At 33.7% G+C, this 24,736-nt stretch overlaps 1 protein-coding gene across 3 annotated transcripts in view; it reads left to right on the top strand.

Moving 5' to 3' along the window:
• dac (dachshund family transcription factor) overlaps positions 1–24,736 on the top strand; it is a 141,705-nt gene that overhangs the window by 10,565 nt on the left and 106,404 nt on the right. For 2 of the 3 annotated variants that reach the window (XM_089099573.1, XM_089099572.1), the window contains exon 2: positions 17,611–17,744. In XM_089099573.1, the coding sequence (XP_088955699.1) occupies positions 17,611–17,744 (134 nt within the window). The remainder of the gene's footprint in view (positions 1–17,610; positions 17,745–24,736) is intronic. The other variant, XM_089099574.1, reaches the window with a different exon arrangement.

The raw sequence follows: 24,736 nt of genomic DNA, 5'->3' as shown, positions 1-24,736 counted from the left end.
TAATGTGGATAGGGAGAAAGAGAGAGAGAGTAATTAATTAAACAATCGTGGTAACGAACTATAACTAATTAAAATATATCTTTTATTTTAGTACAAATATGAAAATAATCTATTTTTTATAATGATTCTAAACATACATAATTTGTTAATTTTTTAGTTTAGTAGTAAGTATTTTTTGGCACTAGAACATTAGCAGCATTCTCGAAATAAAGATTAAAAATCCTTTTAAAATTTGAGTGATCTTTATGAAAACCATAAAAACTATGAAATCCAACATACCCGAGGACCCTAAAACACACTTATCACTCTGATTTATACAAAAATATGAAACTTTGTATCTCTTATTTTGAGAATGATGATAACAGATGCCTCTGTTTTTTTTTTCTTTTTTTTAATCGGGGGCGGTTGGATTGAGTCGTTCATAAGTTATTCAGAAGAGCCATTCAAACAAGAGTTTGAAGTCGTAAAGTCTTTTTAACCATCAACAGAGATCCCTTCACGGCAAATTGCCAATAGCTGCCACTTGTCCTGCAAAACAACAATTTTACCCTAAATAGGGCCAAAGTTTCTTTGAGGAGAAAATAAACTTTCAAATAGGAATAAGTCCATTTATTAGACAGTGAAACAGATGTAAAATCTGGATATTTCGACTACACATACAGCGATCGTCATCAAAAGAAATACTGTTGACGATCGTCTTTAGTATATCTGCTGATGACGATCGCTGTACATGTGATCGAAATATCCAGACTTCTGTGTCTTTTTTCACTATCTAATAATTTGACTATTCACAATCTGAACGTTTACTTGTTGGTCATAGAAAGGCAGTGGGGTCTTGGAAAAAATACCTTATTTAAGGTATCACGTCGAAAAAAATTTCTTCGAGCAAATATCCTAAGATAGCCATCAGCACACAGCAATGGAATGGCTATTTAAATAACCTACCAGTTTCAGAGACATTCTTGGAGCTTGGGGTTACATTCACCCTTGAATATGTTTGCGGACCATAAAGCATGAACTATTTAATTTCAGTTAGAAATACCATTTTTATACTTAGAGGGGAGCTCTAGCCCCTTCAGCACTCATATAGCACCCTTATCTTAAATATATATATATATATATATATATATATATATATATATATATATATATATATATATATATATATATATATATATATATATATATATATATATATATATATATATATATATATATATATATATATATATATATATATATATATTTGCCCCCTCCTATCCCTTTGTCTTAAAAAAACTGTATTTGATATTTTCATTGACAAAATAGGAAAAATACAATAATTGCCCCCCCCCCAATTTCTGTGAATTGGCACCAACGTATGGGTGTAGTAAGTGAAACCATATTTGAAGCACATTATATCTTTCGAAGGATAAAACAATTTATAGAATTCCTTGAAATGGACTGCGACCATGAATGTAACTAAATTTATACAACTTAAGCTCTTATACAGATTAAGAATACAATCTTTGCCTTCATTAATGTCGTTCTTCTTCTGGATTTCTATTTTTGTATAAGATACAACGAAGTTGAAATAGCATGAAATAACATGTTGTCGGTTTTACCTATAAATTTTAAAAATATAGGACCAGCTTTGTATTCAATATCTGTACAATAGTAGCTAAAGACTAAAAATTGGCACATTTTTACATACTTGACAGAATAATAGTTTATTTCAGTTTTCCTTTTTGTTCTGTGGGGCAAGTACAATATAATTTGACAATTCTCACGAATGGTATAAGCCAATTTCGCTTCTAAGATAATAAAATCAATTCAACCGTTTTTTCTAACTTTCCCATGATCACGGAATACGCATGGAAATTTCTTTCATTTTATTCAGAAAAATGAACGACAATCGGAAAAATTCTCCATCAGTTTTTTCGCAACTGAAATCTCTACACAAAAAACGAATGATTGGATCTTTATTATTGTTACAATCCTGATGCATACAAAAATCCCCCATATCCAGATCTAGATGCTCCCTCACTTTCTGGTATTACGGTTGTCACAAATTGGAATCGTGGGAAATAAACTTTTCTTCTTTTTTTCTATTTGATTCTGAAAAGAACAGTTTGAGCCATAGGGTCTTGCCTTACAAATCATAGGCTTCTTTTCTTTTAAGAAGTGTAATAGTCTTAGTCTTTAAACAAAGGGAATTAATATATATATATATATATATATATATATATATATATATATATATATATATATATATATATATATATATATATATATATATAATTCGGGCACATAAAAGATAAAATAAGATCTTTTTTTATCTATAAGCCCTTAAAGTATGAAAACTAAGCCTTTTTTTAGACAGTAGCTAGATCAAAATAATAAAGATAGAAAACTATTTTTAAAACATGGGGTAAAATGTATGTCAAATGTTTGTATTTTTATTGTTGTACGAGAGGCATGCTTATGCACGGAATTTGGTTCTTCGGGCTCAAAAATTTCTCTTAGCGGCACAGCTTCGAAAAAGTAGAAATAGGTGAGTTGTATGAACAATATAAGAAGATATTGGGCTAAATGTGAAAATTCGAAGATCTTCTTTTTTTTCAGGATTTCCTGTGCGTGTTCTGACCCGAAGCATGCTGTAAAAAACTGAAAATAAGTTTTTTTTTGTTCTTAAAAGAATAAAAAAAAACCATACGTTGGGTATGGGATAGTTAAAAGCGTTATTATATAAACTATTACAGACCCGAATTATAAAAAAAACGGGATGAGAAGAAGAATGTGACTCTATACAATTTTCCATAAGGCAAACAAACAATTTTAGATTTGTGCAATCAAGACCATATCCAGGAGGGGGGTTAACAGGTTTGCCCACCCCCCTCTCCGAAATTTTTGTCTGACTCGTAAAAACGCCGCAAAGATGCCTATAAACTACTTTCTATGCGTTTTTTAAAGTTTTCTTGTAAACACCCCCCCCCTCCCTAGATACACCAAAAATCCTGAATATTCCCTTGCGTAAAATTGTTATTATTGACACTAAAAAATAATGGTAATTATCGTTCAGTCACTTTTGTGTTAAAAACGCTGTAAAACTAAAGACCCCTTTGACTGTAAATGAATAAAAATGAATAAATATTTATGAATAATTTATGATATTTATTATAAATGAATAAAAATATTTATGAATAAATGAATAATTTATTCATATAAATGAATAAAAATTCTTGCATTTCCTCCTGTTCCTTTCCATCGTGTGGTTAGAGTAATGCTTTGTATTGTTTCAAGGGATTAATAGCTCCGAAAGAAGAGTTAGGGGTAAAAGTGAGCTAAGTCCCTAGTAAGCAAACAGGAGTAAAATAATTTCCGCCTTTCATAAACAAAGGAAGGTAGATCAAAATAGTAAAAAAAAAAGTTCATTCCACTCCTAAATTGGAACACGAACACAAAATTTACAAATGCAGAAACAGATATTGTTAGAACACCGTATTCTGAAGTCACATAGTAGCAAAGAGGTTCTAGCCGCTACTAGTAACTAATTTCTTGGATTTCACTAATGCGAGGACTTCTTAGATGTCAATTTACTAATAACCAACAGTAGTAATAGTTACTTCTGTGTGGTTATAGAGTAATTCATTGATTGTAAATTCTAATTTTGAGCTCTTTAAATGGCAAGGCCGTACCTAGGGGGGGGGGGGCTAGGGGTTTTGAACCCCCAAATTTTTTGTCTGACTCGTAAAAACGTAACAAAAATGAATAAAACCAATTATTGATGCCTTTTTTGTACCCCCCCCTCCCGCGAAAAAAAGTCCTGGATACGGCCCTGTTACATGGAGTAATTATTATTTTCTTGGATTTGCTTTCTTTTTTATTCTCTTTTGATTTTAGAGTCCTTCTTTTTCTTGAACTGTCACGGTTTGAATTCTTTCCCCTTTTCAAAGTCGAGGACATCTTGTCAGGGTACAGGCGATAATATTCGTTTCATTGTCCTTCCTCTTCTTTGTGTTCCTACCAGCCAGAATCCATTGGTTCTCATGATTTTCATAGATTTTCTAGTCTTAGAATATTATTCTTAAAACCTTATGATTTTCTGGTCTTAGAATATTATTGTTAAGGATGCAAGTCCGCTCTTCATACTCTTGTCGGTCTATACTCATCATTTTTGACTTACTGGTAACTTTTTTAGTCAATTAAATCAATAAGAAAATTTAAACTATGAACTAGAAATTTTAGCGTTTTCATGGCATTTCTGAAGGTGGAATATCGCGAAGAGAGAAGGAAAGAGAAAGGCAGGGGGGAGGGTGAGACCAATTGATATATAACTATTCCTAAGGTGACACTATATAAGCTGAAAGATGGAAAGGTATCTACATTATCGGAGGAAAATTTGCTTGCGTCAGGATTAAAATTTTCCAAAGAATTATATAAATTTCTGTCTATTACATTTGATAGTTTAATGAAGAAAACAGTCATTTGCCTATTTATCTTTATTTTTAGACGCATTTATTTGTTTATTCTGCATAATGTTCCCTTTTTTCAATAAAAAAAGTCTTTTGAAAACTATTCCTTGAGAAAAATGACAAATTATACATTGTACTTGAAAGCTTGGTGAATAGAAAATGGTTTTGTGGGAGCCCATGAAAGCAAAATCTGCACTTTGAAGTCAAAAAACCTTTCATGTTCATGTTTATAAAAAGCATCCGGATCTGGCAATACTCTTTTGGAATGTTTCCGACTCATATAATAGTGCCTTATTGGAAATTTTGCATTCAGACTTTTCTAATAGCAGAGGGACTAAAAGAATTGCTTTCTAAGCTAAGAACTATAATGGGACAATAAGCTATTCTGGCCCCTAGAGGAAGATCTAACAGGCCATTTGTAACAAAACGAATACAAGAAAATCAAATGCATAATTCTTCCGGCATAAATGAATTTAAAAAGTAGACAAGTTTCAAACCAAAAACTTTAGTTCATCCACTACTGACGAAAAAGAGAACTTGTTTTTTTTTATAATTAAAAGTAGTTTTTGTGTCTATTTACCATAAATATACTTGAAGCAGAATCCCTGTTCCTATCCTCAGTCGTTTTTAATCTTCCTGTATCCGTGCTTTTGAAGCCACTTGGCGAGGTGAATCTCTTGGCCTTAAAGTGTTGATATTATCCTAGCCCATGGAAGTTAACAACTATAGCCCATGAAAGCCCATCCAGCCCATCCTAGCCCATGGAAGCCATCCAGCCCAACTCTTGCCCATCCTAGCCCATGGAATTGTCTAAATGAAATAAAAAAAAGATGGAAAAATTGTAATTGTAAACCTGTGCATAGGACTGAGACCAGGAGATTCTCCAGGAAATAATTTAAAGCGTCCCTCCCTCATATAAATATTTTGGAAAAAGTTAAGAGCGCAGGACAATCTTGACAGTTGAGTCTCAAAATATGAACAAATAAACTTTCAAATGGGGATCGTCATTATTTATTCGTCTTAGAACGGTAGTGTGGTCTAAGAAAACAACACCTAATTTAAAGGTGTTATGTCGAAAAAAAAATGTCTCAAAATATGTTTTTTGGACACTTAGGATTCGCAGGAAAACAAGATCCCTCCCGTCTTTGAGTATTGGGTGTGTGAGCATGTAAAGTCTACGGTACTTCTGCATTATAACTAAACCATCGCTATAGACTGTTCAAGGAAACCAGACACGAAACCCGTCAAACGGCTATTTGCAAGAGATAAATGGATTGCAAAGCCTGGTTTCTCATTGAATTTACAATATTTAAACGATTTTCGGGGGGGTTGAGGGGTGGGGGAAAGATACCTAGGTTAGGTTAAGTTACGTATTTAATATAAGCAAGGTCATGCCCAGAGGGGGGGGCGGTTCGGGGGTTTGACCCCCCCCCGAAATTTTTTTGGAGTAAAACCCCCTCCGAAAAAAAAAATCCTGGGTACGACCTTGAATATATGCTATGCTTTACACCCCCCCTAATGTGCAAATATATAGCCCAAATTTGTTTCTAAACTATTATATTTCCATCCTATTTTATTTCATTAGCATTAACCAAACTTGACTTCTTTCGTGTATAGCGCTGGTTTAGTTATAATGCACAAGTACCAAGTCTACTTTAAGAGAATACATATTTGCAAATTAAAAAATTAGAAGCATACATAGTAATAAGCAAATAAGAAAAAAAAATAAAGGGAGCAGATTATCAACTATGAAGGAAGTGACAGCCTAGACAAATATTAAATAATACAAACTTTTGAATACCAATTCTAGCTTGACAAGATAATTACGAAGTGAAAACGTCATTATGTGCATTTGTGAGGCTGGCATATGTTTAAAACCACGACTATTCCTAGAGAATATCAGAAGAATTTTTCAAAAGGGATCTAAAACTAATAAAATGCATTCGTCGTGGCTTTTCATCAATTTTTGCCATAGAAGACAGCCATTTGGAAAAATGCTTTGAAAAATAAATTTTTCCTATATTCTGGTATGAAGGATGGTATCTTGTGAGTACCAGAGGAGAAGTCAGGATTGCTGGAAGTGTAATGAACATTGACTATACTTTCCAAGAGCAAACTTGAAAGACATATGCTGCAAGCAGGCCTTGTTAAAGTGACATTTGTTAGAACTGAGGTTCTTGACATCGCTCTAAAATCTCATTCTTGGTACTGAATGGATTCGGAGAAGAAAAATACCAAAAAGAAGGATCCAGTTCAAGAAAAGTCGCTTCTAAATCCTGGATACATTAAAATTTGGTTAAAAATGACGTTTAAACTTGGGTATCCAAAAGTTTAAGTGGATTTCGCTTTGTTTTTTCCTCTGCTTTCTCACTTACGTTGCTTTAAAAATGGTTTGAGTAGTAAAGTTAGCATTATTATGAAAACCTTGGACACATACAACTAAAATGAATTACAATGGACTACATACAATTAAAATTACAATTGCAATTGAAAGTTAAACTGGATTAACTTTTAAAGTCAGAAATTTGAAAGTTTTAACTTTATCAATACTAATTTAAAAGATATTGTAAGCTAACAACTTTGATGTTTCGTTTTTCAAAAGAAAATGAATTGAATCATACTTGAACTGGTCTTTTCCTATACTATCAATGGCAAAGTCACTAGTCAAGGGGTGTCAAGATCCTCCCCCTCCCTGTAGTTTAAAAGTCACAAACATACGTTTTTTATGGTTGTAAAATACATATATCACAGTTAAAACCTCCTCCTCTCAATTGATCCCCACATGAAAGAGTCGTTCGTAGCCTACAAATTGTACCCCGCGCCGCGGGATATGACGGCATTTTTTTCAATAATAATAATAATAGGAATGACGAAATCACAGAGAAATTCTACTACTGGTATAGGAAACAGAATTGATAAAACAGTGTACACCAGTGTTGCCAACGCTTTGAAATAAACTGTACCAGTTCTCCGACTAAAACTGTACCGCAAGAAACTAATTTGTACCAGCTGAACAGCAGGTAAAAAATTTGCCGTAACAAGAATAAAATTTACTTAGAACAGATATCTGAGTAAAAAAGGAGCAAGCAAAACCGATATGTAACGGAAAATTTGATTGTACCGAAAAAATGTCCCAATGTACCGCATTGTACCAGAACCTCTAAATTGTATAACAACGGTACAATTGTACCCCATTGGCAACACTGGTTTACACTATTTAGATTCTCCATTGACTGTTGTTTTAAGCGTTGAACTACTGCACTGGCATTGGCACAAATCAGGGCGACAGACCTGCATCCTCTGGAAAGAGCCTCATCGTCAACACGTAATTTTCTATTTGCCAAAAGCTTTTATACGAATGTTGCCATCCCTCGGAAGGGCATAAACTCTTTAACCCCCCCCCCCCCCCAATTACTAACGCTGATAGTTATGGGAAAATTTTGCCCGATGCTAAATGTGTTTAACAAGACAGAATGAACTTAATACCGTTCTTTGAGGGCGGCTTTACCAATTGAAATGAGAATGATTACTGAACTATTGAAGCATGATGCATTGAATGGATGATTCGACATGGCTACCTACTTTTTTAAAAGCAATATCATCTTTTCCGGTTTTTTAGATCTGTTTCTGTCATCAAATTTCTTTCTTGGGTTTCTCATTTCTTTACAGTGGGAATAGCCATTATAGTCTTTGCCATTTTCAATTGTTCACCTATGTGGAAAACGGACATTTATGAACAGATGGCTAACGGTCCGCAAAGAGAAGTATCCTTCTTTTGGATACATCGATTGAAACAGAAGGGCTATTTTGATTAACCCTTTCTGACGCAAGGGGTTTTACTCTTTTTTTTGTATTTCAAAAGTCCTATCTTTATTATTTAGAGGTTGATTTTTCGAGTGTTTTTTCCTATTTCGCAGTTCAATGGTTTAATAACCTTAATAGACTCATAAGCGAATGAAAACCCGATAAGGGTCCTTAGCTACCAGAAGTAATAAGATCATAATTCAATAGGAACTTCAGTTCTATCAAGTAGATGGGGAAAATAATAACTAAATTAAGGTGGGTATTTAGAATTCTTATTGTTTGTGTCTCATTTTCGGTTATTTAGACGTAACTGTACTTATCCAGACATTTTGTGAGAATTAGAAAAAGTGTATCTATAACTATAACTTGCAGCTTAAGGTAGAATTTTTAAAGTTAAACAGCATCATATTGTTCTTATTATATGGAAATGAGAGTGGTAATATAGTAAGAAAAACTAAGCAAAGAAAAGGGTCAAAAGAAAATAAATTGGGAAGTATCACGGTGGGTAGCTTAAAAAATTCTAGTATAATCTATAAAATTGGACGGCTGATTGCAGGCACTTAACCAGGGGCCGAGGAGGGTTCTTTGGGCGACTGCCCCCGAAATCTAAAAAAAAATTCGCTTTCCAGATTTTTTTCCTATTTACTAGTTGCTTCCATTTTTCGAACTTATAAACCCCCACCCCCTTCCATATGATTACCGGATGTGTCTGGCTGAAGGTTTGACATAATCTACGAGAAGTCAAGAAATGGGGTACTAGCCAATTTTATGCACAACAGAGGTGTGAACCTAGAATAGAGACCAAGGGTAGTACCCTCAAAAGAGTTGTAGCATTCGTGTCTGCGTATACTACTCCAGTACATACACGTAACCAGCCTATTTTTATTAAATAAAGATATTTTTCTTGCCTTGCAGTGTCTCGAATGGCATTGAGTTGGGAAATGTCTGGATTTTTCGATACGTTAAGATACTATTCTTTTCACTCTCGGTATTTGATGAACTGGCATCGATGTTTCGGAACTATTTTCTACTCTGACATTTAATTTCTTTTGACAAACTTAAAGAACAAAAAAATTAATGAAAGAAAACGTTTTATACGCTTTTGTTAAAATTGTAAGCAACATGAAATCAAATGATTGGACGCACCCAAATATAGAATTACTTTGGCTGAGAAAATAGAAGAAAAAATTACAATTTTCGGCTGTTCAGGAATAGCAGCTTGTCACTATTTCTGCAGAACAGTTTGTTTCAACTTTCGCGTACCTTCTGACCAGCCTTGTGAAATACTCTCTTGGAAGAAACAGGTGAAGTAGGTAGACAGGAACTTAATTCAAGGGGCCTTTCTAGGGGACAGTATTTTTGGGGGCCAGAATTTGGAAACATTGCATAATGTAGAAGTTATAGAAAACTGAGGGGAAAGTTGCGAAGATCTTAAGATTCTGTGGGAGCATAGGCCCGAAGCCATTACCTACATGCCTGTAGCTAGCACAGTCATACATTTTATTAGAAACATCGAAAGCCTGTTTTTGAGAATCAGCCCTGTGAATTTCCATCACTTAAGGATATTAATATTTCGAAGAACTAGGGATTCCTTATTGACCTTTGAGACCATGACAAGCCCATAATGTCGGAGAACTAGGGATTCCTTATCGACCTTTAAGGCCGTGTCTTTTTAGGCCATGTCCTGTTAGACCATGATACATTTGGTCGCTGTCAAATTATGTGGAGTTGATCAAGTTTGTTTTCTGTAACATGTGGCTTAAGAAAACTTAATCTGGATCGCAAAAATTGGTGCCCAAGCGGTTATTTCAATTACGTTATAGCTACTAAAGCGACAATTAAGATTACTTTCTAGCTATCATGGTTGTAATGTTGATAATTTTTCTTTGAAGTAAGATTCTGGTTTTTGAATCCACGGCTGCTAATTGGATGTATTTGCGTATGCCAGCACTGGTCTTCAAATTTTTTTTCAGCAATGTGAGCAGTCACTCGAAAACAACTCCGGGCTTGTAAACTTCGAGTTGGTTTTCTGTTACAAAGGTCTTTTGAGGTCCTAAGCAATATCCGATTCGTTACGATTTCCGTGGTCTAGGTGATCTTATGAAAATTTATTTAAGCAGAGAACTTTTGTGTTAGAAGTTTTTTTGGAAGATAGCTCAACTATCTGCTACTACTACTACTACTACTAACAACTTCCCGTAGCACCAAGCCACCTAATGCCAACACAGCTAATACGTTCCTCCTCCATCCCAATCTATTCAAAGCCTCCCTCATACCACCCTCCCATGAAGTTGCCATTTTCCCTACATCTTTCCTTACGACGTCCTCCTACCCAACCGAGGATGACCTACTTTCCGTTTAGTCCTAGACGGTTGGCCAAAAAGGACAGTATTTGGCAATCTGTCATCCTTAATATGCAGAACTTGCCATAGCCATCTCCACCTTTCTCTCATTATAGCCCTAGAACGCAGGATTGAACCATGATTTTCGTACAGCCTACTGTTTAAAATGCGGTCAGTCCGTCAGGTATCCAAAACAATCCGTAGGGAATTTTTCTGGAAAACATCTAGCAAATCTCCCTTTGTTTTTGGAGTGCCCATGCTTCAGAACCCCTGACATGACTGTAGCTTCCAATGTTCTAATCCTGGTTTGCAGACTTATCTTTCTATTCTTCCAAACTTCTTTCAACTATGAAAAAAAAACATGGGCTTTCGCTATTCTACTTTTAACATGTCCACTGCACCCACCATATTCACTAATAACACTACTTAGGTAAGTGAAGCTGTCTACTTGATTGATCTTCTCATTACCCAACATCACCTCTTCACATTCACTTATTCCTAGTCTTAGTGACTTAGTCTTCTTAACATTAATTTTCAAATCTATTCTCGGGTCCTCAAAAAGTGCTACTGCCATTATCCGAAATTTAAACAACATTCCGCTCGGTGTCTACGAGTAGGAAGTCAACTTCACTGAGAAGTCCAAGTGCAATTCTCTCTGGCAGCTTGAGGCTGTCCAGGGGATGTGCAACATTACGAGGAATTAATTCCAACTGGTTGTCACTCCAGGTTTTAGTTTCTTTGTTCCAATTTTGTCGATAGTCTTATGAGCCTTTTAAAACTCACCCGCTGCTTGACACCATGGCTGAGCAGCTCACTTTAATTTGTAACGACACGTTATAACGTTATGTTTGTAACGAAAAGAGATGAACTTCCCAAATGTCGTTTTTGATATTTCCGTTTCAATACTTCATCCAATATATCAATATTGAGTATCGTTTAACGCTAGTTAGATAGTGTACACCATTTCAAGCATTCCTGCCTAATGCAGGCAACTCTAAGGTTTTGCTTGACCAGACTGTTTTTAGTCCATGTAAAAGTCTTTTCTCGCCTTGTAATTTTCCTCTTGCTGGAAGGGCATCTCTTGATTTTTTTTTTTCAAACCTAAGGATTGAAAATCAGACCTCATGATCTACCAATAAACATTGATACACAAGATTATTGCTGATTCCGAGAAGTTTGTGGTTAGAGAAAACCCTAAAACTTCATGTCTTTTTTATTTTGGATTCTGGAAAAAAACAACAATAGAAGCCATCCTGTACGTGAGGCGAGCCGTTAGACTCGATCCTAGCCCCCCCCCCCCTTCTTCACGCTAAAGCTTTACCAGTGCCTGACTGATAGCTCTTATGAGTGCAACAATCATAGCCGTTTGGTAAATGCACGTAACTTTGCTTCACTTTTCAATCCCTTTTAGACTTCAATGCATTTAATCGAAAAATGTATTGAAAATCATTTTATAGCTTGTCAGTAACACACATTAATTTTCGAAGTAAAGTATTTTTTTTCAATCAAATATGCTGCATGCTTCATTTTTGGTGATCGGAGAACGCTGGAATATTACTTCAGTTTTGCTTTCTCTTATACAGTTATGGCACTTGTGTGTGCTGCATCGACGAGTCAGGGGTGCACTATGGGATACAAGCAACACAAATACCAAACTTCTGATCTGATATATTCTGCTTCTCCGTGCAGAGGTTGCAAATGGAAAAATTACAACTGCCCTAGTTAGTTGAGGGTTTAATGGCTAAAAAGTCGTTAGCTTTCGTTGGACAATGTGCTGCACCGATAGACTTTTCTACCAATTTTCGATTTGACTTTTGTTTTGAAACATAACCTTTTTAAAATTGAGCTAGAAAAACTTGGAAAATCCCAACTGGTGTTGGCTTTAATTGAAATGTGTGTTATGGATAGAAATTTACCTATTTTTCGAAGAATAAAAGTCACATTATCGGAGCACGGGGAGCCTAATATTATTTGACAAATTTAGGGCACAACAAATTATAATTCTTCCTTAAGACTAATTCGAATTTTAAAGGAATTCGAAAATTTGTGGAAAGTTCTATTTCAACCGGATCGCGAGTATATCAAATATAGTTCATAATGTCTTGTTACACCTATTAAAGTCAATAAGAACAACGCTTTATTTGGTTTTCAAAACACACCCTGCATACGAAACCACATGTAGAAAAACTTTTTCCGATTTTTTCTACCGATATTTTCTTTGAGTGTGTAAAAGATCCAACAATTTAAAAAGGCAACTTTCCTCAATATCCAATAAAAAGAAATGGAAGCACTGCTGATAAACTTTGTCTCTCTTACGTGATAAGTTACGATTCCCGGAAATACCCTATTTATACCCGAGCGAATGCATTAAATTTGATAGGCGGTTTATTGTTTCTTTGCATCATCCAAGTTATAGCTGAACTAATCGAACTCGTGTTATTGCTAAAAGTATATTTAATAAACGGAAATACGGAAAATTTAATGTTAGCATATGGCAGCTAGAAAGTATAAAAAGATGGCCAAATGAAAGGTATTTTGAAACTCTTTTATTTTTGCTACTAATTTTGCCCTTCACTAATTTATATTCAGTACAACTTCAGTTTCTTGACCATTTTCGTTATTAAAAACCTAAGAAAAAGTTATTCAGGATAAAAGTAAAAAGCGACGGTAAAGCTGGGAACTAACCAAATTTATCCTAAATGCGAGAATGAAGCCTACTGCTGCCTTAATAAATTTTTTTTACGTTTTAATTAAAACAACACACATTTTCAAAAGTGTAATCAGACTCTTTACCAAAAATAACAGAGCTCATTTATGTGTACTGGCTTTTTAAAACTTGAGGTATCCGTAGGACCAAAATAGCAAAACTTTTGATTCAAATTATTGAGAGAAAATGAAGATAAGATATATTCCCCCTCCCCCCCCAAAAAAAACGCAAAACATGATACTCCCAAAGGCTGTATGGCCTGTAAAACAGAAGGAACTTACACATACTATTTAAACACACGCTCAAAAATAGTAAGTAAAAGAGAGAGAGATAAAGGGAGGGAGAGCAGAGGAGAGGAGAAAGAGGTAGAAAGAGAGAGTGAGAGAAAAGAGAGAGAGAGGGACAGAAGGGGATAAAGAGAGGGATTGAGAGAGAGAAGGAAAAAAGAGAGGGAAATATTTCAGCAGTTTAAAAGAATTAGTTCTGACCACTCAGCGAAAACCAGAGTGGCAACCAATGACTAAAAGTCAATCAGTAGCTGAAAATCTTTCTACAAGTTCTTTGAAGGTAGCGCCAATTAAGCTTTAGCTAAAGGAGATTGGGGTTGGCCACCCTCTCAGATTTATATTTTCTTTCCGTTTACCTTCTAATGATGCCCTTTATAGCAATTTAGAACAAAATGCTTTTACTTTTTGCCTGTTTTATATTTTTATAATAGGCATATTACAGATGCCACAGGACGGCATGAGAGTGTGAATTTGGAAACTTGAAGTTTTATTGCTTGCTTTAAAAATAGTGGTTGTCTCATCATGTTGGGTCTTATTACATTTTGCCAGAAATGTGTTCTGCCGACCAAAATAGGTGGAAATGGTAGTAGTCTTGAGGACATAGTCTTTTTTGCTACTTAAAAAGGACAATGAGCAAAAAAGGGTTCGCTTGAACATTTTTTACAACCATGGACTCACCCAATCGCCCCTGAAAAGCTGTATACTTGAAGTTGTTTCTGGGAGGAATCAAACACCCAGGATTAAATTCTCCACTCTAATTCCCTAAAGGTTGTTCGTTGGCGGTTTTTGCTAATTTGAAGATGCCCTGTAGCCTACTCCTCTGTGCAGGGACGTACCTAGGGAGGGGGCATAGGGGCTAACACCGACCTAAATCCAAGATTTCTAAGTATTTTTTTTATTCAAACTACTGCATAGATTTGTTTTCTACCATTGAACCCTGAGCTGTTATTGCTGCCACCCCCGCTCCCCCCCCAAAGAAAATAAATTCTTTGGGCAAGTGCCTTTCTTTGTGCAATGTCAAAGGGTATAAGCATAGAGATCCCCTTGCTTATACAATTAAGCAGCTCCATTTCAAACCATCAGTCTTAAAGCTGTCCCGTATCTATTCGCTTACGATAGGAAAATCAGTCAATTTTATGGAATTCGACTATTTCTGTACCTTATAGGCTATTTCCTAATTGTTCTGAAATTTGAATAATTTTGGAGATCGATAGAATATATGTGTTAACAACTCTGGTCTACAAAATTTGCGCTAACTAGTTTTAGATTTGACATAAGTCTTGTTTTTTCCTTTGAAATTGTTTAACTTTCAATCTACTTTATGTAAAAGTTTACACAACTAAGATCAGATGCAAGACAAACCTTTACCAGACAACGGAAAATTAAAGCAAGCTCTAGAAGCCTATGCAGTGTCATTTTGAAATGAAAAGAATCGAACCTTGTTTAAATTTCAGAGGGAGAAAAAAAAGTTTGCCACACCAATTTAAACAAAACCATTGCCACTTCGAAGATTTTCCACTTGACATACAATAACAAATATACGTCCGGGGACCTCATCATTTAAGTCATGTCATTCCGCTAGACCGTTTCCAGATCTAATCGTCAGTTAGAAAAACCTCATACAAATAAATCTCGAAAGGATACTGGGATCGCTTCATATCAACTTGTTGAATAAACAATATTTGGAGTCTGTGGTACCTCAATCGATACAATTTTGCTCATTTAGCTGTAAAAACACCAAGATTCCTTCGAATAAAAAATAAACTTTGTCTATAGGAGTTGATAGCATACCCATTTCCTGTTAGAAACAACTCAGACAGTCCCACTTTGTTTCTAATAAGCCCAATACAAGTTTTTATGCTAAATATGTTCTTAACAAAAAAAATTATATATATGATTTTATTGCATCAACTGTGTTCTTGATAATACGTAAGTACCGAAACTAACTTTCGGCTGGAGGGGGGCGACTGGGGTCTGGGAAAGGGGAGCAAACTAAGGTCTGGGAGGGGAAAGTTTAAATTGTAATATTGGTACTGGTGCATTATGCGGGCCCACCACTATATACTGTATCAACAAAACCAGTCACGAAACCCGTCAAACGGGCTATTTGCAAGAGAACGCTATAGATAACGATTGCAAAGCCGTGGTTTCTCAATGATTTAAACGATTTTTTTTTTTAGTTTAAATAAAACTTACATCTTCCAAATTAACGTTTTAAGTTTGGTAACCGAGCAGTACCAAACACCCAGCAAATATTTAATGTAAATAATTTTTTTTTATTATTTACCTGACTTCCCCAGAAAGTCATTAATCTATTTTTTGATGCTTTTAAGTTAGGGTCAATTTTAAAAGCTGTGTAAATACCATTCCTAACATCTGGATTCTGACATTATCTCAAGGCTTTCTTTCTAATCAGTCCAGGTGGTTCCGGAAATTTTAGTTTGTGTCTAATTGCGTATTTGATATGATATCTACATTAAGGAATATTTTTTTCTGGAGCTTTGCCAGGTTATAGCAATGGTTAAAAAAAACTATTGGAAACAGGAATCATTCCGATTTGAAAACCCGCACAAACATTTTGAAATAATTTCTCAAGAGGCTGTTTAACTTTTAGAGAGTGTACGAGCAGTTTTGAGAAGTAAGAGGATTATGGGAGCCCTAAGAACGGGGGGGGGCTATTATCTGGCTATTTGTCTTATTTGAAGATCTAAAATGTATAAGGAATGCAGAACTTATTAATTTTCGAAACAAGAATGAATCTTTTTAGGACAAAATAAAAACATTTCCAAACTATATCTCTGAATTTCATTGCAAGTTTAATTACTTTTCTATTTATCATTAATTATAATATTTAAATAATACAATCATGATAGATGTTTACTTTATGCAGTTGGTGGTCTTATACCAAAATGCATTCATTTGGATTGTGTCGCGAAATATTTTTGATTTATTGTATCTATTCTAGCGTACCTAGCCGACACTACTCCACCCATCTACCCGATTTTGATGCGAAATTCATCAACATAATTCAATTTCAAACGCTTGCTTTGTCAAAACCTTTTATTGCAGTTTCAGACAGGAATCCAAGGTTAAAATCGCAATTTCAACAATTGTCAAGCCTGTGATGATCATTGTCTTGTTTACTACTTGAAGTCAAAGTTCGAGCATTGTTTTAGCACTATACTAGTTAGCTTAAACTTTGTCGGCGCTGTTTTATACTTTCACAGTCGGGTCGTTTTGAAGGATGAATTGCTTTTCCCTTGGTTAGTTTTGTTTTTGTCCATTTTGTCTTAGAAATGCACCATAATTTTTTGAGTTTATTCACATTGAAGAGTGCGGAGCCTTGTGAAGTACTTCGCAAAGCTGTAATTTAGATCATTTTGAAACAGCATAACTAATTTATAATACTAATAAATAATATTTATAAATAAATGAATATTTATAAATAATTCAGGTAGCCTACTTATTTAGTAGCCAGTAAGCACGCGAGAAATGGAGTTTGGCTAATGCTAATGAAATAAAACAAAGTATGATAAAAATATAATAGTTTATAAACAAATTTGGGCTATATATTTGCACATTAGGGTGGGGGGGGGGTAAAAAATAGCATGTATTAAATACGTACCCTAACCTGACCTAGGTACCTTTTTTTGCCCCTTCAACCGCAAAAAAACTAAAGTTTAAATATTTTTCACGGAGTGAGCAATACCTCACTAGGCAGCAAAAACCTGTTTTTCATATAGTATCTTTGAGATTTCATTGCGGTCCTTCTTGCGTGTATACTGGCTACTAAATAATTACCATAATTTATATCTTTAGGTTATTTTCAGTATCGTTGAAAATATTTCTTCATTTTTTTTTTTTTTTTTTTTTAAAGCATACTCTTGAATATCATTCGAGACTTTCCAAAGACGAAAAAAAATGAATTCATGAATTTATTATTGTTTTGTGTTTTTCTCCTAAAGCACAATATTGTTTATATCGGTGTGTAAATCGAGGTAACGACCACTTTTCAGTTCTAGGCCTGGTCGCCCCCCAAAGAGGTCCCCTTTGCTTGGGAATTCCCCTTCATCTTCGCAGACGGAAGGTTTTAAGAAACCTCGAATAGAAAGCGACTACTCATCCACTTTCCAGAACGGACGTACCAACGGTAAGTTTAAGCTTACTTTCTTTCCGAAATTAAAATCATGATCAAATTTCGATTGAATTTATCCGTGTTCAGAAGAAATATTATTCAGTCTATTGATCAGTTTAGGCTATCCCAGCTGGCTTTTTTTACTGGTCACTTTTGCTAGAGTTTGTACTTTTATAGGGCAATGGATTATCACTAATAACTACTTTGATTTCTTTTGCAGTGGATCACAGTCACTTTACTTTTTCCTACCTTTTACAGAAAAAAAAATATAGATCTATCTATTAGTCCACCAGGAAGTCCAGTCTAAGGGAAGCTGGGCCAGTAGTTACCAAGAGTCCAGAATTTGGTACTATTCACCCTTAAGTATTAAACAACCTATTTATGAAACAAGAACAGTTAATCACAACGGCTGCAGATAAAAATAAAAACACACTGAGTATGAAAAACTTATAACTAAGCGCTTTATATGAATACCTAATTGGGCCGTTTTTTCCTAATAGCTAACAGTATTTCTCTGACACGAGATTATTTAGGAGCTGTATGCCCTTCGACTGCTCATCCTTTTAAAACCCCCCAGTTAAGACTGAAACAAATGCCTAACCATGCTCCTATTCTAAGACCTACTACACTTTTTTTTTATAGTTAAATTAAGGTTTATTCATCAACCAAAAATAATAAAATCTAGAAGCTAAGAATTCAAAGGGCTACTCAATTCAACAAGTTTTAAACTTTCGTATATTTTGCAAATATGAAATGGGTTCCTTCTGCACGTGCAAACTAAATCAAGGACTTGAAATATATAATGAAAAGATTTAAAAAGGCTAGGTGAAACTTAATGGAAAGAAGGCCTTTTATTCTTAGTGTCATTTCCCTGTCACTGGAGCATTTATTAGTTCCCAATGCTTAGCCGCTAAAATGGTTTTTATGTCACCTAAAACGTTTCTATGCACGCAGATAGAAAATTAACTTTTGTTTATTACGCTACAATTTCCTTCATGGTATGCGTGCTTCTATCAAATTTTCCTTATAATATATCTATTTTCCCCGTGTTTAATGTTTGTTTTTTATCGGCAGACAACCCGCAGCTAAATGGTGTCATTATTTAAACGGTGCTACAGTTAGGTGGCACGACGGGGTGCAGTTGCGGCGGTTTAGTTTCTTTCTGCCCGCACCTCTGCTGTGACAAGAAGCTGTAAATTTCACATTGTCGCCCCTGTTTTTTAATGGTCAGCGAGCTTCCAACTGTGTTGGCACTGCTGGATATCTTTGACAACCTGCTTGATAGTGGGATTTGGATTTATGATAAATCTAATATTTGACATTTTACTCGTGTTCCTTCTTTTCGGAAAAAAAAACTAGCATATTAAACGATGCAGAGTAAATTCCATAATAGGTAACAGGGCAATTTTTACACTAAGGAATATGATGTTCAAAATTTTCAAAGTTTTATTAGAATTTTTGCAGAAAGGTTTGAAGCAGCGTCGATTACTTTATGGCACACCATAACTAATAAGGAATCATCAGATACATCATCGCCTCTTAAGATTTAAAGTGACTAAAGGTGGGATTTGCTCCTACTTCTGCTATTTGTCCTTTATTGTAAAAAGATTAAAAATCATGAATCATTGGTGAGACAAGAGTCCCAAACATGATTTGCCCTTATTTCTAAAACCTCAATTCTGTGGCTGAAATGACTTCCGTGAAATTTCGTGGGTACCATTTTGTCAAAAAGTAATAGATACTTTTGATTTTCTCCCCTGTGATTTTCCCATCTTTTTCATATAACTAGCCAGTTAATTTCTATTCTTTGAAAGGGTACAGGAAAATGCTTAATAATATTGTTGTTTCCGCATTGATTTGCTTGACATTTGGCTTCTCATTTTACGTCGTGAGTTTTAATATTATGACTGCATTATTTATGATTTTTCATAGGTTGATAGTTTTGGAACACTATTCAGGTTCGCAGCTGGAGGGCCGTATCCTGCTAATCCCATTATAGTTTTCAATCCTATTAGGAGTTTGATTTGGTAATGGGCATTATCACACACACACACACATATCTCTATATCTGCACAAATGTGTTATACCATCTATATAGGTGATACCAGTCTTCATCTCGGCTCTGACCATTCAGAACTCACAATAATTAATTCATTCATTTATGTATGTTACAAGGATTTTCAATGCTTTCACTTTGCAACTCATCACCAAAATAGGCTTAAAGTCACACTTGTTTTTAATTGAAAGTTCTAATAAAAAAAAAAAATAACCAAAGATGGAGATCATAAAGTTTGAATCTTGATCCACCAATTGTAATGATCTATCTCATAAGCATCATCACTGGTTCCAAAGTATATTATGTAAACAAACTGAATATTTTAGTTGAAGAGAGATTTGTGTCCTAGATGCCACTGCACCGCTTCACGCATCTCAAATTACAGTGGATCAACAAGGACGTTCGGACTTGAACCTTGAAACATCCACTTTATTCTGTAGATCTCATTCCAAGTATTTTTTCTTACTCCTGTAACTATTGAGCTCGTACTCCTGACTATCGAGGGGTTGCAGGTGAAGTCAAACATCTAATAAAATGGCATTGACTTCTATATTAACGGTATTAATGGTATCAAGCGACGCTAGGAAAGATATACAAATCTAGATGATGACTAATTGGAGGAAAATTAGGAACAATAATTCCAAAAATTTCTGTCAAATATTTTTAAAGGTGGTAATTAAAACTTTACGATGCCCCTCGCACTTATAATATTCTCCTGTGTATAGCCTACACAGATCAAAGATACAAATCATGCTGTATAGATTAGGGGTTAATATTCCTTTCAAAAATTTGCTTCTGATGTGAATAAGATCGTTCTCAAGTAGTTGCAAGGTAATATTTTATCAAGTCAGATGGGACCAGCTAAACAAGGATCTAAATTTATTCATACCACCATGATTATAAATGATATGTGTAATGTCTGTAGTTCATGGTGCTATATATCTGTACGTTATATTTCTGTAGAATATTAAAATACCTTGGATCCATTTGCATTTTACATAGGGATAATGTCCCACCCCACATCTTTGACGGCCACATCTTTGATCCACCCCACACTCGCCTGTATATGCGCTCATCCTGCAGGTTAACTTTTGCCTTAATATTCAGAAAGCTTCACAAACGCCTCAGCGAGAAGCCAAAGCTTTCTCTCAATCGAGTTGAGAGTAGACTCTTCTTAAAATTAGAAGAAAGACTGTTTTCGTGGGTTTTTGGGCCTAATGAGCTTCTCGACCCCCGTTGACTGCCAATAGCTATGACCAGCAATCAAATATAAACCCGTGATTGGAACCGCACCTTATATTCTCGTAATGCGATCGTTCGCTGGGCAGCGGGCGGTTCAAGATATACACGGACTCCTGTTGAGATCAACTTGCCCAAAGCAGCACGTAGTCCTGGCCATTATGAACTAGAGACAGAAGTAACTTAATGGACCTTGGCTAGGAACGATTCTCATCTGAATTTAGATTGAATCAAATGACCTCAACGTTATTTCTTCCCTTCTTACCCAATGTGAGTTATTAATGTTGCAAGTTATATAAATGTTATATAAAAGTCAATTATAAATGCTACAAGTTTCAACATGTTTTTCCAGTTGGAACATTTAGACAATGTAAGATATTATTATCAAGTTTATTTATTTCTATTAATGTGGGAACTGTTCGATATATATATATATATATATATATATATATATATATATATATATATATATATATATATATATATATATATATATATATATATATATATATATATATATATATATATATATATATATATATATATATATATATGTATATAGGCTCTATTCCTTGCTGGGGGTGTCAATTCACGAAGATGTATCTAAGGGGTAAATGTGTTTCAAATTCTTAGGAGTGAAGGGAATCGTGTTGTTTTTCGACTTTTTTCCATGAGGATACCAAAACAGCCATTTTTCAATGAAAATACCAACAAAAAGGCAATCTGGAGAGGGGTAGCAAAAATATCTAGGGTGAAAATTACCCCTTCCCCTCCCCCAAATGACGCACCTTATTTTTGTGCCAATTCAAAAGTAAAGATTTCCAAGTAGACTTGTCGTCTATTTTAGATATTTGATTATAACAGCAAGTCGGATTTCTAACAACGATTTCTACTAAGCTTCAAACTTTTGGTTTTCTATTTTAAGGTTTTGAAATTGTTGTAATCCCTTGTCAAAATATATACAAATATTTTTGCAATTACCAGTGTTTTGCTCTTTAAGCAATTTAATGTACTTCTCCATTCCTGAAAATCAATTTTTCCTCATAAGTGTGACAACGTCACTGCAATACTGATATATATAAAAATGATGTCACTCACATCATATATATATATATATATATATATATATATATATATATATATATATATATATATATATACTATGATATATGGACCTGATATATATATATATATATACATACATGTATATATATATATATATATATATATATATACATATGTATATATATATATATATATATATATATATATATATTTATATATATATATATATATATATATATATATATATATATATATATATATATATATATATATATATATATATATATATATATATATATATATATATATATATATATATATATATATATATATATATATATATATATATATATATATATATATATATATATATATATATATATATATATATATATATATATATATATATATATATATATATATAATAAAATTATTGCTATTTGAATTCTTAATTTAACTGTATTTGCGGTAAAAGTGGCTCAATGACAAAATTTTTGTTTATTGCTACTACAATATATGTATCCTTTTTTTAAATTAATCATGTGGGTTGACATCTGCTGTCTTTAGCTTAAAGGTGCAAAATGAATGAGTGAATCCACTAATTATATATTTAGTATATATATACATTTATATATATATATATATATATATATATATATATATATATATATATATATATATATATATATATATATATATATATATATATATATATATATATATATATATATATATATATATATATATATATATATATATATATATATATATATATATATACTTATATATATATATATATATATGTATATATATACTAAATATATAATTAGTGGATTCACTCATTCATTTTGCACCTTTAAGCTAAAGACAGCAGATGCCAACCCACATGATTAATTTAAAAAAAAAGGATACATATATTGTAGTAGCAATAAACAAAAATTTTGTCATTGAGCCACTTTTACCGCAAATACAGTTAAATTAAGAATTCAAATAGCAATAATTTCATGCTATTTAATAATGAGATTTTTTTTATATCTATGTTTAAATTAGTGAAAGGAATAATAACGACAATTTACAGACTTTCTTTGGCTAAAAAATCAATTTCCTTTAAATTAAATCATTTTCATCGCTCGACTTAAACAAGTAAATCAAATTATTACTTGTAATTTGCGCTCCAAATGAGTACGATAACAGTTTAGTGTATCCCCTCTTCTGAACCACCCTCTCTAATAACAAAATTCTGCCAATTTGGAAAAAAAGAAAAACAAAAACTAACAGAATCGAACATTTGGATTGAGCCTAAGCACTGGCAGATCCAGTGAGGGGCCGGGGAACCCAGAGCCTCCCAAGATTTCTCTGGCGTCCTCATTATATGTTTTTTCTGTTTTAACCCTTTTTTTTAAATAAACTTGTCAATTTGGTCACTTATTGGCACCCTTATCACATTGCCCCCCCTCCCGGATTTTGCTCTAGATCCGCCTTTAAGCCTAGAGTTATAGCGTATACCTTAAAGAAACAAATTTAGTTTTTTCTAATTTATTATTCAAAATTGATTTTGAATACAATTATTGAATACAAAATTGACATACACATTGCCCCCCCCCTCCCGGATTTTGCTCTAGATCCGCCTTTAAGCCTAGAGCTATAGCGTATACCTTAAAGAAACAAATTTAGTTTTTTTTCTAATTTATTATTCAAAATTGATTTTTTTTTTTTTTTTTTTTTTTTTTATTAAAACATGCTCTAAAAGCAGCATTCGCTGTGTTATAAAATTACAGCATTACTAATGTGAGGTAATTTGTTTCTAACATAAACAATTATCATTTTATGTATTTGATGCTTGTCTAGTTTTCTAATATTGTGAATGCTGATTTTTATAAGTATTATGTATGTACAGAATGCTGAATTAGACAATAAACAAATTAATATAAATAACAGTTTAAAAGCTGATATTGCACTAAAAATAATATGCAATTAATAATGAAATAGAGTTTTACTTAAGAGAACTTATTATTTACTTGAGAGATATTACTGTAAAAATATCACTTTGTCCAAATTTCAACTGCTACATCTATAATAGCCGAATTAAGCACGCTTTTCATTAATTCACGAGTCTCAATTACAGTATTTTATGGCAAATATTATGTTTTATTTAGTTCATTCAAATATACTTAATTACTCTTTAGCTATTAAAAAATATTATCTTTAGAGGCGTTCTAAATTGCATGGGGTGAACTGGTGTCATATGTGCATAGTAAAGCTATGAGCCAAGTTGTTTCGAAAATAGTTCGCCCAGATTCCGTTCCTCCTCCCAATGCATACTTCCCAGAACCAAAACAATCCTCGTATAAACATCTACTAGATCTTACGATGACGATATTTCTAATATAGAATTATAGAACTACTTTCAACTCGGTACTCGTTCAACTCAGCGTCTAGCGTTTTCTTTAAAATTCAAATTATTCTTCTCTTCTCCGCTTTAACTCGGATTCAATACCCAGCTTTGTTACAGTGGCTCAATTCTGGCGCCTTCTCTTTTGTAGTGGCAACTTAAAAACACAGCAAGACATGTTTCTTCACTCCATGGTTGCAATATTATTCACTGCAGGGGGGATGCTTACTAATGACATCTGTTTTGATGTCCATT

Source organism: Artemia sp. Qi Xiang Cuo, chromosome 13 (genome assembly GCF_049724085.1).
Source record: "Artemia sp. Qi Xiang Cuo chromosome 13, ASM4972408v1, whole genome shotgun sequence".
Classification (NCBI taxonomy): domain Eukaryota; kingdom Metazoa; phylum Arthropoda; class Branchiopoda; order Anostraca; family Artemiidae; genus Artemia; species Artemia sp. Qi Xiang Cuo.
The sequence above is the reverse complement of the archived record's forward strand: the minus strand, read 5'-3'. Positions and strand labels throughout refer to the sequence as shown.